We start from the raw sequence: 19,100 nt of genomic DNA, 5'->3' as shown, positions 1-19,100 counted from the left end.
TTAACCAAAAAAATAAAAAAAAGGTAGAGACAAAGCTAAAAAACATAGTCTCAACCAGACGGTGAACACGCGGCTCATTTATCAAGCGTTTGAATCCATCACCACATGATCGTCATAAAATACAATTTAAAAAAATGTGTTTCCATCCACGGAATCATCAGTGCCTGACGAGAGGGAGCGAGGACGGTGTGCAAAAGACGAGCAGCATGAAGGAGACGTGCCAGTTTACAGAGTTAGATCTGAGTCCAAACGGCAAACAACACGATCAAAAACACACAACCAGCAAATAAAATATGCCAATAGAGCCAATCAGCAGGCAGCTTCCTAAGCCCCGCCCACAGTCAGAATCAAACAAAAACACAAAGAACAAGTGTGGGAGCGCAAACACAAAAGAGTCGGAGCAAACAAAATTCTGATCATTGCAAACAGAAAGTGTTTTCAAACAAATAAAATAGAATATTTTTGAGCAATTTAATGATTTTTTTTTTTTTTGCCATTTGTGTATTTTTGATCGTGTGTTTCATTTTTGTGTTGTTTGCTTCTTAAAAACGTGCCGTTTTCAAAACAGTGACACAAATCTAATTGCACACATGCAGAGGGAGTGGTAGCGTCACACTCTGATCCGGAACATTCCCTGGCTCAGCTGCAGGCGGAACAGCCGACAGTTGGCGATGCGCAGGGCGGCGCAGCCCGTTTTGGAGAGGTCGCTGGTTAGCATGGGTCTGGTGCGGTGCCAAGTCCCCGTGCTGCGGCGGAACTCACGGATGTAGTCGAAGCTCGCGCCTGCACCAACAACAGAGGAGGAGAAACTGTCATGTCAGCACTTTTCTATTGGAAGTGAGGACGTTTCCACAAAGTGAGGACATTGTATTAAAGTGTGGACGGTTTTAGGAAGCGAGGACGTTTTTAGGAAGCGAGGACGTTTTTAGAAAGCGAGGATGTTTCTAGAAAGTGTGGACATTTTTAGAAAGTGTGGACATTTTTAGAAAGTGTGGACATTGTCATAAAGTGTGGACATTTTTAGAAAGTGTGGACGTTTTTAGAAAGTCTGGACGTTTTAGAAAGTGAGGATGTTTTTAGAAAGTGTGGACATTGTCATAAAGTGTGGACATTGTCATAAAGTGTGGACATTTTTAGAAAGTGTGGACATTGTCATGAAGTATGGATGTTTTTAGGAAGTGAGGATATTTTTAGGAATTGAAGACGTTTCCAGAGAGTGAGGACATTTTCATAAGGTGAGGACATTTATAGGAAGTGAGGAAATTTCCAGAGAGTGAGGACATTTTTAAGAAGTGAGGACATTTTCATAAGGTGAGGACATTTATAGGAAGTGAGAACATTTCCAGAGAGTGAGGACATTTTGTTTTACTGACCTGTGTCCAGGTCTCCAACGACATAGATGGCAGCACCGATGGGCACAGCACCATATACGAAGGATGAGCTGGTCTGGATACACAAGCTCTGGTCATCGAGGAACATCCACCTGAACTCGCCACGCCCACACAGGAAATAAATAAATAAATAAACAAACAAAGCACATTTCTCATTTTTAACAAATTGTTTGAAATCTTCTTCACTCATGTCCTGTATAATGATCTGTACTTTCATCAGTTTTACTTGAAAAGAGATTTTCAACAACTACATCACAAAAGACTCTACTAATAAACTCCAAGTCAGTTTAAGTCTACGATTTATCTTAACACGTCCACATCTTTATCTCACTGTGAGACAGACTTTTCCAACAGGCGCCTGAAGTTTGTAAACCACTCTCTCCCACACCAAACCTCATAGAGAAAATCAGTGATTTTAGCTGCTGGTCCTCTGCTGCCTCATGTGGTCACTTTGTGTCACTGAGTTAAGTCTAAATTAAATATTTCAAAAGCCAAATTGACAAAATAAGACATTTGAACTTAGTGATGGAGGCAGCAGTGGATCAACAACTCCTTTGTGTGTGTGATGCTAAAATCACTGATTTTCTCTATGGATTTTGGTGTGGGTGAGTGAGTGGTTTACAAAGTTGGACAAGTCTGTCTCACAGTGAGATAAAGACGTGAACATGTTCTTAACATATAAGCCGATCTGTCGAGACTCCCACTGAAGCCATGCTTTTCACCAACCTATGCCTACACGTCAGGCTGGTTCTCAGCAACCTGGGGCGCTTATAGTGCAGTCAACACTGACTGTGCCGCTGCCTCGTACAGTTTTACACTTTTAAAACATCTGTCAGATGCAGTAGTTTCAAACGGACCTTCTCATGTCGTCGAGGTAAAACTCAGATTTGCACGTCATCATCTGTCGCTGCTCGGGGTTTTCCGACTCTTGGCTTCTGACGCCACCAAACACGTAGAGCTCCTTGCCGACGCCACACGCCACTGAACCAAACCTGACCATGGAAAGTAAAATAAAAAAAAAACACGTTATCAAATATGAGACCATGTGATGTCTGGCCAGAGGGCTGACAATAGGGGGCAGGGTTTATCAGATGCCTTTTGTTTAAGTGTAGGTCTCACAAAATGGTGACTCAGACGATAACATGACATCAGACGATAACATAACATGACTCAGACGATAACGTGACTCAGACGATAACATGACTCAGACGATCGTGTACCTTCTCTCCTTCAGTGGACACGGGGTCAAAGCATTCAACAGAGTCAAAGAGTTTCCCGTAGGAGCCTCCACCGATGGCGTAGATCTTCTTGTTCATAGAGGCGTAGCAGCCGACCTGACAGAGGAGGAGACACACGAGGACAGACTCAGCTCCTTTCACTTCCATTCCTTTCTCTGAGGTTTGGTGTAGGAGAGTGAGTGGTTTACAAACTTCAGGCGCCTGTTGGAAAAGTCTGTCTCACAGTGAAGATAAAGACGTGAATGTATTCTTTAAGACGTCGTAGACTAACGTAGCCTTTATGAGCCGAGTCCTCTGTGCAGTGGCTAAAATCCGTATTTTCTGTGTTCTCTATGTGTGTGACATAGTGTGTGTGTGTGTGTGAGGTCACCTTGCGGATCATGGTCATACTCGTCTGCGTCTTCCACATATTGCAGTGAGGGTCGAACACTTCCACAGTGGTCAGCTCCATGTGGTCGCTCTCTCCCCCGAGAACGTAGATGAGACCGTCCAGCTCCACCACGCCCATGTTCTGACGAGCCTGAGCGCCACAGCACGCACGTGAAATGTAAACAACCATTATTAAATACATTAGTTTACTGACAATATGGATTCCTGTCTACATTTGAATATATTCCTTCCTTTTTTATGCGTATTTGTGCAAGTGGAATATTCCATGTTATTCATATTCTAACAGAAATCTCCCTGCGGGACAAATTAAGCCTCTCTGACCTCATATAAAGTGAGCCATAGTTTGCTGTGAAATGACTGGTACTTTGTTTCAAATCTTCACCTCGGGCAGTAAGTGTCGCTGCAGCTCTGCTGACATCTAGTGGCGATTAGAGCTGAAACGATTAGTCGATTATTAATCGATTACTAAATTAATCGACAACTATTTTGATAATCGGTTAATCGGTTTGAAGCTTTTTTCATGATTAAAACAAGATTTCTGATTGTTTAAGCTTCTAAAATGTGAATATTTTCTTTATTTCTTTGCTCTGGATAACAAAGAAATCATTAAAAGTCAATCATTTTGGTTTGTGGACAACACAAGACATTTGAGAACATCATCATTTCGAGGTTTGACAAACACTGATCAACTTTTTTTAGGTTTTCTGATATTTTATGGACCAAGTGATTAATTGAGAAAATAATCATCAGATTAATCGATTATTAAAATAATCGTTCAGTCAAATACCAAGGCAACACTGTAAACATGGCTGCAGCAGAGCTTTTTTAAAACAAGGTTTGTAGATAGATAGATACAGTGCCTTGTGAAAGTATCCGGCCCCCTTTTCAACCTTTTGCCACATTTGAGGCTTCAAACATAAAGATATAAAATTAAAAAATTTTGTCAAGAAACAACAACAAGTGGGACACAATCGTGAAGTTGAACCCAATTTATTGGATAATTTATACTTTTTTAACAAATAAAAAACTGAAAGGTGGGGCGTGCAATATTATTCGGCCCCCTTGCGTTAATACTTTGTAGCGCCACCTTTTGCTGCAATTACAGCTGCAAGTGGCTTGGGATATGTCTCTATCAGTTTTGCACATCGAGAGACTGGAATTCTTGCCCATTTTTCCTTGCAAAACAGCTCGAGCTCAGTGAGGTTGGATGGAGAGCGTTTGTGAACAGCAGTCTTTAGGTCTTTCCACAGATTCTCGATTGGATTCAGGTCTGGACTTTGACCGGGCCATTCTACCACCTGGATACGTTTATTTGTGAACCATTCCATTGTAGATTTGGCCTTATGTTTAGGATCATTGTCCTGTTGGAAGTTAAATCTCCGTCCCAGTCTCAGGTCTTTTGCAGACTCCAACAGGTTTTCTTCCAGAATGGTCCTGTATTTGGCTCCATCCATCTTCCCATCAATTTTAACCATCTTCCCTGTCCCTGCTGAAGAAAAGCAGGCCCAAACCATGATGCTGCCGCCACCATGTTTGACAGTGGGGATGGTTTGTTCAGGGTGATGAGCTGTGTTGCTTTTTCGCTTTTTTATGCCGTTTTGCATTGTGGCATCTGACCAGAGCACCTTCTTCCACATGTTTGGTGTGTCTCCCAGGTGGCTTGTGGCAAACATTAAACGAGACTTTTTATGAATTTCTTTGAGAAATGGCTTTCTTCTTGCCACTCTTCCATAAAGGCCAGATTTGTGCAGTGTACGACTGATTGTTGTCCTATGGACAGACTCTCCCACCTCAGCTGTAGATCTCTGCAGTTCATCCAGAGAGATCATGGGCCTCTTGGCTGCATCTCTGATCAGTCTTCTCCTTGTTCAGGATGAAAGTTTGGAGGGACGGCCGGGTCTTGGTAGATTTGCAGTGGTCTGATACGCCTTCCATTTCAATATGATTGCTTGCACAGTGCTCCTTGCAATGTTTAAAGCTTGGGAAATCTTTTTGTATCCAAATCCAGCTTTAAACTTCTCCACAACAGTATCTCGGACCTGCCTGGTGTGTTCCTTGGTCTTCATGATGCTCTCTGCGCTTTAAACAGAATCCTGAGACTATCACAGAGCAGGTGCATTTATATATATTTATTTATGAGACGTGATTACACACAGGTGGATTCTATTTATCATCATCAGTCATTAAGGACAACATTGGATCATTCAGAGATCCTCACTGTGAGGCCGAATAATAATGCACGCCCCACTTTTCAGTTTTTTATGTGTTAAAAAAGTATAAATTATCCGATGAGTTTCGTTCCACTTCACGATTTTGTCCCACTTGTTGTTGATTCTTGACAAAAAATTTCAATTTAATAACTTTATGTTTGAAGCCTCAAATGTGGCAAAAGGTTGAAAAGTTCAAGGGGGCCGATACTTTCACAAGGCACTGTAGATACTTTATTCATCTCACAGAGAAATTCACAACTTTTAATGTTTTACAGCAATTTGGACGATGTCAATAACTGAAAACTGAGTTCTGTTCGCAAGTGAGAGAGAAAAGACAAAGTTAACTGTGACTTTTAAAGAAACGTATTTACGGACAGAAAACAGAGACATTTCAAACGTGCTGTGTCTCACCGAGACTGCTGTTCCACTTTCAGAGAAAACTAATTTATTACTTAATAACTCATTGAATTATTGCCCAGCTCTGGTAGGGATGATCCAAATTGAAACTTAAATGTTAACTGTAAATACAATTATTATAATTCTACAGATGTGTTCACGACGCAAAGAATAAATGTTTTTATAGATTTTAAATTATGCATAAATGCTGGTCCTGTTCCTTTCATTGTAAAACTACAATGACAAGACATCTTCACTGTTAGACAGACTTTTCCAACAGGAAACTGAAATTTGTAAACCATTCACTGTCCCACACCAAACCCCATAGAGAAAACAGGAGCTGCTGGTCTACTGCTGCCTCGTGTGGTCACTTTGTGTCACTGAGGTCAATCTGAACATAGGACTTAAGAAGCCGAAGTGACAAAAAAAAACATTCGAACATAATGATGTAGGCAGCAGTGGATCAACAACTCCTGTGTCTGTGATGTTAAAATCACTGGTTTTCTCTATGGGGTTTTTAGTGTGGGAGAGTGAGTGGTTTACAGACATCTCACAGTGAGAGAAAGACGATATCATAGACTTAAGCTGACTCTGCTCTCAGCAGCAGGGAAAAATGAAACTGTAGTTACCACTCACTCTCCCACACCAAACCCCATAGATGACTCAAGCAGGTATGAGTATTTCTCTTTATATTTGGAATAAGAAAATTGTGATTAGTGAGTTTAAATAAATAATAAAAGTGAGAAAAAAAACATACAGAAATAAGTCATCATAACCTGATATCCAGAGGTCAGTCGCATGAAATCAACGGTTTGACCCATGAGCCACAAGTTTGACCTCTTCTCCGAAGAAAAAGAAAAAAGTCTGTGTCTATATTTATAGAGGAGGAGGAGATGAAGACAAGAGCTCACCTGAAGCATGGGGGCGATGGGGCTCCACGTGTTACAGTCCGGGTCATATTTCTCTCCACTGTCCATAACCACGTGATGTCCGTCAGCTCCGCCCACCACAAACAGGAAACCCTCTAACACAACAGGAAGTGATCATTGACCATATGCTCAGTTCATTTTTCTTTATCTCTTTCCAGGGCTTGGAGGTTTTTTTTGTTGTTTTTTTATTTACAAACTTTCAAGGATTTCAAGGACCCACAAGGAAAAACTTTCCAGGGCTTGGATTTTTTTTTATTTACAAACTTTCAAGCATTTCAGGAACCCACGAGGAAAAGCTTTCAAGGGCTTGGAATCTTTCTTTTTTTTTTATTTACTAACTTTCAAGGATTTCAAGGACCCATGAGGAAAAACTTTCTAGGGCCTGGAATTTTTATCTTTTTTTTTAATTTACAAACTTTCAAGGATTTCAAGGACCCATGAGGAAAAACTTTCCAGGGCTTGGATTTTTTTTAATTTACAAACTTTCAAGGATTTTAAGGACCCACGAGGAAAAATGTTCCAGGGCTTGGAATGTTTTTAAATTTACAAACTTTCAAGGATTTCAAGGACCCAGGAAAAACTTTCCAGGGCTTGGAAGTTTTGTTATTTTTTAATTTACAAACTTTCAAGGATTTCAAGGACCTATGAGAAAAAGCTTTCTAGGGCTTGGAATCTTTCTTTTTTTTTACAAACTTTCAAGGATTTCAAGGACCCATGAGGAAAAACGTTCTAGGGCTTGGAATTTTTCTCTTTTTTTTAAATTTACAAACTTTCAAGGATTTCAAGGACCCATGAGGAAAAACTTTCCAGGGCTTGGATTTTTTTTAATTTACAAACTTTCAAGGATTTTAAGGACCCACGAGGAAAAATGTTCCAGGGCTTGGAATGTTTTTTTGTTTTTTTTTATTTACAAACTTTCAAGGATTTCAAGGACCCACGAGGAAAACTTTCCAGGGCTTGGAAGATTTGTTATTTTTAATTTACAAACTTTCAAGGATTTCAAGGACCTATGAGGAAAAGCTTTCTCGGGCTTGGAATCTTTCTTTTTTTAAATTTACAAACTTTCAAGGATTTCAAGGACCCATGAGGAAAAACGTTCTAGGGCTTGGAATTTTTCTCTTTTTTAAATTTACAAACTTTCAAGGATTTCAAGGACCCATAAAAATAGGGCTTGGAGTTTTTTTTTACAAATTTACAAACTTTCAAGGATTTCAAGGACCCATGACATTTTTCTAGGGCTTTTTAGAAATGTACAAAATTTCCAGGGTTAAAGACCCAAAACGTTCTAGGGCTTGGAAACTTTTTTTAATTTACAAACGTTCAAGGATTTCAAGGACCCATGAGGAAAAACGTTCTAGGGCTTGGAATCTTTCTTTTTTTTAATTTACAAACTTTCAAGGAGCGCGTTCTAGGGCTTGGAATTTTTCTCTTTTTTAACAAATTTACAAACTTTCAAGGATTTCAAGGACCCATGACATTTTTTTTCTAGGGCTTGGAGTTTCTCTTTTTAGAAATTTACAAACTTTCAAGGATTTCAAGGACCCATGGAAACCATGAGCAATTAGTTTTTCTCGCAAGACCTGTGATTTCGCAAGATTCTGAGGACTCCAGGGTGGTGATTTTACAAGGCTGGTTTTCCACTGACACCAACCAGGAAGTTCTGCTTTGAATGCCTCAGGACGGACGACTAAAAAGAATCCTCAGCACTGACCTGCGGCGACCACGCCGTGACCGACGCGGGCGATGTTCATGGGCTGCAGCTCGATCCAGTTCTGTCTGCTGACGTCGTACAGCGGACACATGCAGCGCGTCACTGCGGTCGGCTTCCTGGTTCTGCGGCGTGATGGGACAAAAAAAACACGATAAAATAAAATGCACATTTATCTTTCTTCATAAAATTAAAAGTACAGGTCATTCTGATGGAATTTGTCATGTTCGTGGTCATTAGCGGCAACAGGAAGTAGTCACACCGCCGTTCCAACATGGCGGACAATGGAGTCCCATGATGTTCGGAATGACGTTCACATTTAGCCCATTTTAGCCCCCTAACACACTTTAGCACACTTTAGCCCTTTAACACACTAGCACTTTAACGCACTTTGCGTCGCCGTAATTACGCAACGGTTTGTGCTATCAGAAAAATTCCAACAGTTTCTGAGAGCTGAGAAGTCGCACGTCAAAGCAAACATGTGCTTATTACAGTCATTTCACTCACGCTGTTACAGGAAGCCGGCAAACCAAATACTCAAACAAATGCTATTTCAAATGTGTTTTATACTGTTCAAATTTTAAATTTAACTAAATCTAGTGTTTCTTTTTCTCAATAAAACCTTTTGTTTTTCTTCATTTTGAATATTTAATACACTATTTCCACATGCAGTAGACCGTAAATAACTGCCAGATGTTGAAAATTATTCTGGAATAATGGTCACAAAGCACTTTCCTGGCCCTTATGAGGCTTAGGTGTTAAAGGGTTAAAGGGAAATAGGTGATAAAATACAACACATATGGGCGGGACACCAGTGTGACTGACAGCTGGTATCGTCGAAGTTTCTTCTCGACAGGATTCTGACAGGAGTCCACCTCTTTACATAAATACATATCATATTTATATTTTATGCAACTAACATGGCCGACTCACTTGCGATCTTCTCCTCCGGCGAGAACGATACACTCAGAGTATCCTCGGGGTTTGAAGGCGTCGAGCAGAGCTCGGCCCTGCAGCTGACCGTCCGCCCCCCCCGGCTGACAGTGATCTCTGATCACCTCCCTCATCAGTGGCTCCCCCATGGCCTGATGGGATATCAAGCAACACACACTGAGTGAGAGTGGCCACAGTGGCTGTTTCCTCCACTCACTCACACACAACTATTTCTGTATATATACAGTGGGTACGGAAAGTATTCAGACCACCTTAAATTTTTCACTCTTTGTTAATTTGCTAAAATCATTTTTTTTCCTCAATCATGTACACACAGCACATCATGTTGACACAAAGACACAGAATTGTAGAAATGTTTGCAGAAAGAACAAAAACTGAAACATGACATGGCCATAAGTATTTAGACCCTTTGCTGTGACAGGTGCTGTCCATTTCTTCTGATCATCCTTGAGATGGTTCTGCTCCTTCATTGGAGTCCAGCTGTGTTTAATTAAACTGATTGGACTTGATTAGGAAAGGCACACACCTGTCTATATAAGACCTTACAGCTCACAGTGCATGTCAGAGCAAATGAGAATCATGAGGTTGAAGGAACTGCCCAAGGAGCTCAGAGACAGAATTGTGGCAAGACACAGATCTGGCCAAGGTTTTTTACAGAATTCCTGCTGCACTTAAGGTTCCTAAGAGCACAGTGGCCTCCATAATCCTTAAATGGAAGAAGTTTGGAACAACCAGAACTCTTCCTAGATCTGGCCATCTGACCAAACTGAGCAATGGAGGGAGTGGAGCCTTGGTGAGAGAGGTAAAGAGGAACCCAAAGATCATTGTGGCTGAGCTCCAGAGATGCACTGAGGAGATGGGAGAAAGTTCTAGAAAGTCAACCATCACTGCAGCCCTCCACCAACCAGGACGTTCTGGCAGAGCGGCCCGACAGAAACCTCTCCTCAGTGCACGACACATGAAAGGCGGGCTTTCATAGAGTTTGCCAAAAAACACATGAAGGACTCCCAGACTATGAGAAATAAGTTTCTCTGGCCTGATGAGACCAAGATTGAACTTTTTGGCGTTAATTCTAAGCGGAATGTGTGGAGAAAACCAGACACTGCTCATCACCTGCCTAATACAATCTCAACAGTGAAACATGGTGGTGGCAGCGTCATGCTATGGGGGTGTTTGTCAGCTGCAGGGACAGGACGATGTAATTGAAGGTGAGATGAATGTGGCCAAGTACAGCGATTACCTGGATGAAAACCTTTTCCAGGGTGCTCAGGACCTCAGACTGGGCCGACACTTCCCCTTTCAACAAGACCATGACTCTAAGCGCACAGCTAAAACGACAAAGGAGTGGTTTAGAAACTACTCCGTGACTCTTGAGTTGAGCATCTCTGGAGAGACCTGAAAATGGCTGTCCATCAACCTGACAGACCTGGAGAGGATCCCCAAATCCAGGTGTGAAACACTTGTTGCATCATTCCCAACAAGACTCATGACTGTATTAGCTCAAAACTGTGCTGCTACTCAATACTGAGCAAAGGCTCTGAATACTTATGACCATTTGATATTTCAGTTGTTGTTCTTTAATAAATTTTTAGTGTTTTTGTGTCAAAGTGATGTGCTGTGTGTACATGAATGAGGAAAAACATCTACTTCAATGATTTTAGCAAATGGCTGCACATTAACAAAGAGTGAATACTTTCTGTACCCACGGTAACTTGCAACTGTTGATTTAAAAAAAAAAGAGACCTTTTTTAAGTGTGGTTGTTGTTTGAATAACAGCTGCCAGCCCAGGCATCACAGGACAGTTTTAGACAAAAGGCTCACGAAGAAGTCTACGACGTCTTTATCTCACTGTGAGACAGATGTTTGTAAACCACTCACTCTCCCACACCAAACCTCATAGAGAAAACCAGTGATTTTAACATCACACACACACACACACACACACACACACAGGAGTTGTTGATCCATCACTAAGTTCTAATATCTTATTTTGCCACTAAAATAATTTGTTCAGATTGACTTCAGTAACTTTATGAACACTATCTTCTCATAAAGTTTCTGATAAATGTGATGAACACATGAATTAGAGTGAAATAATCTGGAATTATAAATCTACTTTTAACATGTTGTTATTGTTCCAGCAGCTAAACAAAGAAGTAAACAGCCGGACTACCGGCATTTTGCCTTTACTCCCAGAATGCATTACATGTTGGTCACATGGTCTGGCGAGCTCAATAATATGATCATGAGTCTGCAACGAGACCTACTTGAACTTTTCGACATATGCGCTGTGTGAGCGACTCCATAGGAATGAGCAGAGCCAAAGGGGCAGAGCTCTATCCAGTTCTTAATAATACATTCATGACAAACTGTTTCAGGATTTCAAAAAGTGTTTTGCATTATATAAATTTGTTTCAAGTTTTGTAATACTAGTTTGCACTTCCAGGCCACCGTACTCAGTGACACAAAGTGACCATACGAGGCAGCAATGGATCAACAACTCCTGTGTGCTGTGATGTTAAAATAATTTTTTTTGGTGTGTCAGAGTGAGTGGTTTACAAACTTCAGTCTCACAGTGAGATAAAGACGTGGACGTGTTGCTTTTCCAGCAAACATCATTAGGTGGATTTTTTCTTTAACAACGATGATTACCACAGGTTTAATGTCGCAGGTGGAGTACCTGCTCTCTCAGGTAGCTGGCGTCCAGGCCCTGCAGCCATACAGCTGACATCACTTCCTTCAGGTGCACCTGCAAACACATGGAACAACGTTCATGTTTGAGCAAGAAGCTCTTTTTTAAATCATCATACAATAAACAAACATTTTTAACTTTACATCAGTCATTTTTCATCATGGCCACTCACCTTACGGTCCTGTGGGTCATGTGCCAACCACCGCACCACAGCCTCCAGCACGTACTTCTCGTTGCCCACGTTCAGCTTCTCCATGGCGAGCACCTCGCAGAGCCGCTCCGGCGGAAGCTCCCTGAACTCCTCTGTGAGCGCCACGTCGCGAAAGTGCGTCTGCAGGAACTCCGTGGCGGCATAGTGGACGTGGTACAGGCAGTAGTGGAGGGAGAAGAGGCGGATGCCGAGGCAGTTCTCTGCAGTGATGCAGCTCTCTAAGAACTGACAACACAGCAGCTTGAGGTCGGTCATGAGGAGCAGGTCAGACGCCTGCACCATGTCCTGGATGGTGTCTTCACTCAGAGTGATCTGTGGGTGAAGGGAGCACACACAACTTTTATTTAAACAGGAAAGTCCCGTTGAGATGAAAGGGTTAGTTCTGCTGTGGTTGTATGAGGTTCTGAAGTGTCAGCCGTAAGAACATGTTCACGTCTTTAACTCACTGTGAGACAGTTTATAAACCACTCACTCTCCCACACCAAAGTCCATTGAAAAAGTGATCTTAACATCACAGTACACAGGAGTTGTTGATCCACTGCTGCCTCCATCACCAAGTTCTAATGTCTTATTTTATGGTTTCAGCTTTTAAAATCCTTTGTTCAGATTGACCTCAGTGACACAAAGTGACCACACGAGGCAGCAGAGGACCAGCAGCTCCTGAGTCCCTACCAGCTAAAATCACTGATTTTCTCTATGGGCTTTGGTGTGGGAGAGTGAGTGGTTTACAAACTTCACATTCATGTTATAATAGTCTTATAATGCTATAGGTTTAACATGTCTGACAGCTGGATAAAGCATTATTAAAGCATCATAGACATAAGCAGACATAGATTGTATTGGTGAATGTTTAGTAAAGTGGCTGAACTCTTTTTTTTCCTTGCATCTCTGCGGGCAGCCATGTTTTCACATGAACTATCAGCTATACCACTATAACTACAACTATAAGAGCAAGTTTGAAATGCAGTTGTGTAGCCTGTTGTGTGTCACACACAGAGCCTTTAGTCAGATTTCAGCCGCCTGTACACAGCATTATGTAACATCTGCATAAAAAATAAAAAATAGCATCCAACACATTCCATCTGAGATTGAGTTTATCTAATTCGTAAATAATAGAGGGCCTAACACAGAGCCCTGTGGTACATGATGGGCAGGAAACAATAACTTGTTCTGACCACACCTTGCACCTAAAAACAAAACAAACAAAAACTCTCCACACTCACTTCACCGCTGAAGATGAAGTCGAGGATTTGTTTCATGGTGTCCATGGAGACGCCCTGCAACTCGATCCTGTATGTAGACCCATCTTCCTTTGGAGGGTTGTAGTTCAGCTTGGTCCTGACGGGAAGAAATCAAAAATGGAAACTCTGGCAGCTCTTCTGTCATTCCAGCAGAAAGTGGACACACCCATGCTCGCTTTCACAAATAACTATGTGCTCAAATACCAGGGTAAATGATCACTGATGGTCAGTGGTTGATGTCCTGACCTGATGTAAGGGCTCGCAGCAGCCAGGATGTTTTTCTGGACAGGAAGCTCCTCCCCATCGACAACCAGCAGGGCATCGTGGAAACTCTGCTCCTGCCAGAAGGTGCGAAGAACCTGGAGCAGTCTCTGTGAATGCTGAGGGTCCGAAAACTTGGATCCAGAATCGGGCATGTCAGCCCGAAAAGCACTCGTCCCCTCCTGTACACATACAACACCGAAAACCGAACCCCCTTTAAAAATGTGTCACTTTTAGGATCTACTGCTCACCAACAAACCTGGGCTAGAGATAACACACTTTTTAGTTAGTAACGCTTCAATTCAATTCCGCTTCAACAAATGACAACATAAGCATGTATTTCGTCAATAGATGACAAGTTAAAAGCTGGTTTGTTAGCTACGTGTTTGGCTAGCCTGCAATGGTTCTGGTGAGAATTAGCCACCTTGAACTGAACATGTTTGTGAATATGAATTGGTGCCGCTGCTGGCGTAGAAACCGAGCTGGTAGCGAGACAGTTGTAAACGAAGGAGCTCGCATTAATAGGCCGTTTTTAACTAAACCACTGTCAAACACGAACGGGGAGTGCGAGAGTGACATGTCCGTGTTTACAAGGACTCGCAGCTGTTTTTTTGTTTGCTTATTTAAAATGTCAAGTTAAAGGGGTCTTACCGTGAGACTGCCTTTACAAATAGTGTCAAATCTGACACGTTCGGGCTGCGTTTCCTCGTCTTTAGAGACGTGAATCACTCGAGGCGTGAATGTAACACGGAGCTAAGACATGTATTCGTGCTGCGTTCACTGGCGCGTGTTTTGAATGTACAAACGCCCGTGTCGTCCGGGAATAAAATGAACAGAATTAATAAATAAAACAATGTACAAAAAATGAGTAGATTCACAGAAGACACCATAGTGACGCCAACACTCATGCAATAACAAAGGCAACAACTTTACACGCCTCTTATTATTTTTACGTTACAGAATTCAGATGGTCTTGAACGCCTCACCGGTAACACGGAAACGGTGTCCCCTGTAAACAATGTTCCAATACTTTTAGGAGCCACCTGTGCGCGAACAAAGTCACAAAATAAAGCTCGCGTGAGACAGAAACTTGTTCTTGTTCTACTTTTCTGAGTGAATGTAAGAGACGAGGGCTAAGCAAAGCGGAATATAGCCCGAAAAATCAAACAGTGAGCGAGAGCAAGCCAACGAGAATCCCGCCGAACGGTACTTCCGGTAAGACCCTTGCCGTGACTTACCGCGAGTGAGCGACTCGTTGAGATGCACATGCAATAATATAGTGAATGTGGCGACTTTTATTTTGAAGCCCCAACTTCCTCGTGTCGTTGTTTTCTCTAGTTGACTTTAAGTTAAAACTGCCGCCGCCATAACTGTGAGTAAACGTCAACATGGTCTCGGTTTCCTGAGCTTTATTCAAAGGTAAGAAGTTCAAGATAAGCTAGTTTAAAAACTACGTGTAAAGTTTGATGTCTACGTTGAGTACGTGTAAAGTTTAATGTCTACGTTGAGTACGTGTAAATCAGTAACGCTGCAGTTGCCCGCTATAGTGGAGTCGATATTTTTATTCACCACCGTAAACATCGACCACAACCAAAAACTGTAAGGTCTAAGGCTACAGTTAACAACTTTCTGGATTATTCCATGAGTTGTTTGGTTTGGAATTGTCAACTATTTTGGTAATCGATTAATTGGTGTGTGTTTTTTAATAATAACTTATACCAGTTTCTGTGATTTTCAGCTTCTTAAATGCCACTTCTTTCTGCCGTTTTAACCCAGAAAATAGTGGACAAATGATTTTATCATAAATTTAATCGTTAGTTACAGCAATAATTATGCATTTAATATCTCTGATCATTTATGGCATGTGATTTATTCTCTTAATTTAACAGGTTTGATCAACTTATTTATTTCTCATGACTAAAATGAATATGATGTAGAAATGTTCTCTAATGTCTTGGTTTTGTCCACAAACAAACAAAATGATTCAGTTTGAATGATTTATTTTGTTTTATGAAGCAAAGACAGTAGAACATATTCAAATTTAAGAAGCTGAAAAATGACAGAAAGTAGAAAATATTCAAATTTAAGAAGCTGAAAAATGACAGAAAGTAGAAAATATTAAATTTTAAGAAGGTAAAATGACAGAAAGTAGAAAATATTCACATTTAAGTAGGTAAAAATGACAGAAAGTAGAAAATATTCATATTTAAGAAGCTGAAAAATGACAGAAAGTAGAAAATATTCACATTTAAGAAGCTGGAAAATGACAGAAAGTAGAAAATATTCAATTTAAGAAGGTGAAAAATGACAGAAAGTAGAAAACATTCACATTTAAGAAGCTGAAAAATGACAGAAAATAGAAAATATTCACATTTAAGAAGCTGAAAATGACAGAAAATAGAAAATATTCACATTTAAGAAGCTGAAAAATGACAGAAAGTAGAAAATATTTAAATTTAAGAAGGTGAAAAATGACAGAAAGTAGAAAATATTCACTTTAGAAAGTAGAAAATATTCAAATTTAAGAAGCTGAAAATGACAGAAATAAAATATTCAAATATAAGAAAAATGACAGAAAGTAGAAAATATTCACATTTAAGAGCTGAAAAATGACAGTAAGTAGAAAATATTTAAATTTAAGAAGGTGAAAAATGACAGAAAGTAGAAAATATTCAAATTTAAGAAGGTGAAAAATGACAGAAAGTAGAAAATATTTAAATTTAAGGTGAAAATGACAGAAAGTAGAAAATATTCAAATTTAAGAAGGTGAAAAATGACAGAAAGTAGAAAATATTCAAATTTAAGAAAGTGAATAATGACAAAGCAGATTTTGTAAAAATCTTAATCCAATTTAAATGCTCCCACAAAACAGGTGAATACAGTAAAGAAGCATAAACTCTTTGTATGATGTGCTTGATTTGCTCTGCAGCTGGTGTGCAGATGTTGTGGCGGTTTAGTGGAGACACAGTTCAGGACTTCAAACATGCCCCGACCTCCTCGAAACCAGTTGTCTCCATGGATAGAGAAGCTGATCCTGAGCTACAGCAGCCGGGAGCAGGAGGAGGAGGGGAGGGGCGGGCGGCTGAAGGCTCACGTCATCGGTGTGGGTGAGATGTCTCAGTCTCAGGCTCAGAACTCTGACGGCCTCACTGGGCTCCTCTTCCTGTCGGACGGTTTCCTCCAGATCCCCGCCGTCCTCACCGCCGCGGCCTGGGAGCGTCTGCAGGAGCAGGAGGACCGCGAGTGTTTCGCCAGCCTCCTCAACGCCACTGCGTGCATCCACGACTACCAGCTCCGGTTCCACATGACGTCCGAGCAGACCAGGTGCCGCTTCTTCCTCTCGGTGGGAGAGCTCGCCACGACCGCCGCCGGTCCGGTCAGAGACAACACGCCGTGCTGCACGACCGCGTCCTCTGTGCGGCTGAAGATCTGCGAGACGTGGCGGGCGCTACTGAGTGAGGAGGCGGAGCCAGAGTCTCAGAGGAGTCAGTGTGGGTTTGATCTGTCCGAGCTGCTCGGCGAGTGGCAGCACGACTGTGTCCAGGCCGTGCTGGACGACGTGCGGGACAGGCTGGCGGTGGCAGGTGGGGGCTCTGTGAGCCCGCAGCCCTCCACCTCCTCGTACGCGCCACTGCCGACTCTCGCCGCCACGGGCTGGGACGTGGACAGGCTCAGATTTAAAGGAGTGGAGCGCTTCACTGTCCCCGTGAAGTGTCTCCTCGTCCCAGAGGACGGAGCTCGGCAGCCACGGACGTCGTCGCACACCGTGGACACGCGCACACATTCACGTCCAGAACCCGCACCGCTGTCCGTAGATGTCGCAGCGTGGCGAATACCTGCACCGGCAGCTGCAGAGAGAGTCTGTGGTGCAGACGAGATCCCGCCTCTTCCTGTGGACGACGTGACGCGGCACGTGATTGAGAGCGATGTCACACTTTTGTCAAATCCCTGGGACATTTTCCCCCCACCGTGCACGTCCTCCTCCTCTGAGGCTTCACCAGACGCCTCAACAACAAATGCTGAAGCTAAATCCAGACCCGGTCACGCCGTCACGGCAACCAGCGCTCGGCTTCCTGTCCACATCGCCAAGGAATCCCAGCCGACGTCAGCGCAGAGCAAAGACTTTAGCGACTTCCCGCCGTACCAGAAACCACCACATTCCACCGGCCCCGTCTCCACGCCTGCTTCTTTGGCGTTGCCTTTCATGAGTCCACCGGAACCCGCGGAGGTGTCGCCCCCTGCAGGCAAGCCTTCTGCTTCAGACCAGGAGACGTGTGAGGAGACCACACACAGAAAGGCGAAGAGGAAGAGAAGTGAGGCTGCAGCTGAAGCTCAGACCAGCGTGGAGCCGCCATCTTGGCTCGTTGACACGCAGGCAGGCTCAGAAGACGGCGGCAGCCACAGAAACGGCCACAGTGTGAGCAGCATGTGGAGGAAAACTCCCAGCATGCACAGCAGCGGCAGACCGTTCTCCTACACGTACCAGGTGACCGGACAGAACCTGCAGGACTTCAGTGGCTTCACGGTGTCCAAGTCTTTGCTGCACTGGGCCGTCAAATATCTGCTTCCAAAGCAGGAGCCCGTGACCTCTGACCCCGGCCGAGGTCACGTCACTGTGGGCTCAACAGGTTAAAACAAAAGTGTGCCAGATTTCCAGCGTTCTGACTGTTTCTGATGAGTCATGTTTACGTTAATCTTTGTAAAAAATAAAATGTAAAGAGTGTCACTGAAGTGGAACCTAAATAAAACAAAGGAAGTGTGGTTATGAGTTTTCTTATGACTGAATTAAAATCTGATCGTCTCATCTGCGTCACTTTAAATCTACGCCACACGTCCACGTCTTTATCTCACTGTCAGACAGACGTTTCCAACAGGAAACTGAAGTTTGTAAACCACTCACTCTCCCACACCAAAGCCCAGAGAGAAAATCAGTGATTTTAGCTGACGGGGACACAGGAGCTGCTGGTCCTCTGCTGCCCCGTGTGGTCGCTTTATGTCACTGACTCGATCTCAACAAAGGATTTCAAACACTGAAGTGACAAAATCAGACATTAGAACTTAGTGATGGATCAGCAACTCCTGTGTGTGTGATGTTAAAATCACTGATTTTCTCTCTGGGCTTTGGTGTGGGAGAGTGAGTGGTTTACAAACGTACATACCTGAACTGTGCCTGACAGTGTTTGACTCTTTAAATCAGCTTCAGGGTGAGTTCTTGCTGAAGTTGTTTTCTCTGTGACGTCACGTTGGCTCAGGAGATGAAGAGATAGAAAGTCTCCCTCCACGGTAACGCCCCCCAGTACCTTCAAGATCTTCTCAGCACGCTCACTACGCTCCACCAACAGTTACAGACTTCTCCCCCCCAGGACTAAAACCCGCACACTTGGAGACCGAGCCTTCTGCTCCTCAACTGTGGAACACCTGAGGGCCCCACAGACGGCTGACCGCTTTAAAAAGGGTCTAAAAACCTTTTTTTTTTTAA

General features: G+C 42.7%; 2 protein-coding genes across 3 annotated transcripts; one reads left to right on the top strand and one right to left on the bottom strand.

The window, feature by feature from the left end:
- Positions 1-490: 490 nt before the first annotated feature.
- LOC122760730 (gigaxonin-like) lies at positions 491-14,595 on the bottom strand. The gene is given in 14 exon segments (XM_044015891.1): positions 491-783; positions 1,374-1,483; positions 2,249-2,383; positions 2,612-2,632; positions 2,634-2,725; positions 3,000-3,149; positions 6,537-6,649; positions 8,266-8,387; positions 9,196-9,347; positions 11,897-11,965; positions 12,081-12,431; positions 13,343-13,457; positions 13,607-13,803; positions 14,273-14,595. Coding segments are annotated over 13 exon segments (1,773 nt in total). The 5' UTR covers positions 13,777-13,803; positions 14,273-14,595; the 3' UTR covers positions 491-610.
- A 313-nt stretch (positions 14,596-14,908) lies between these two features.
- LOC122760731 lies at positions 14,909-18,382 on the top strand. Of its 2 annotated transcripts, XM_044015893.1 has the most exons (3): positions 14,909-15,040; positions 16,551-17,416; positions 17,462-18,382. In XM_044015893.1, the coding sequence occupies exons 2-3, from the start codon at positions 16,605-16,607 to the stop codon at positions 18,252-18,254; spliced, it is 1,605 nt and encodes a 534-aa protein (XP_043871828.1). In that variant the 5' UTR covers positions 14,909-15,040; positions 16,551-16,604; the 3' UTR covers positions 18,255-18,382. The 2 variants fall into 2 exon arrangements, with proteins under 2 accessions (XP_043871828.1, XP_043871827.1); XM_044015892.1 differs by having other exon boundaries at positions 14,910-15,040; positions 16,551-18,382.
- Positions 18,383-19,100: the final 718 nt, after the last annotated feature.

Source organism: Solea senegalensis, unplaced genomic scaffold, assembly GCF_019176455.1.
Source record: "Solea senegalensis isolate Sse05_10M unplaced genomic scaffold, IFAPA_SoseM_1 scf7180000013991, whole genome shotgun sequence".
Lineage (NCBI taxonomy): Eukaryota > Metazoa > Chordata > Actinopteri > Pleuronectiformes > Soleidae > Solea > Solea senegalensis.
The sequence above is the reverse complement of the archived record's forward strand: the minus strand, read 5'-3'. Positions and strand labels throughout refer to the sequence as shown.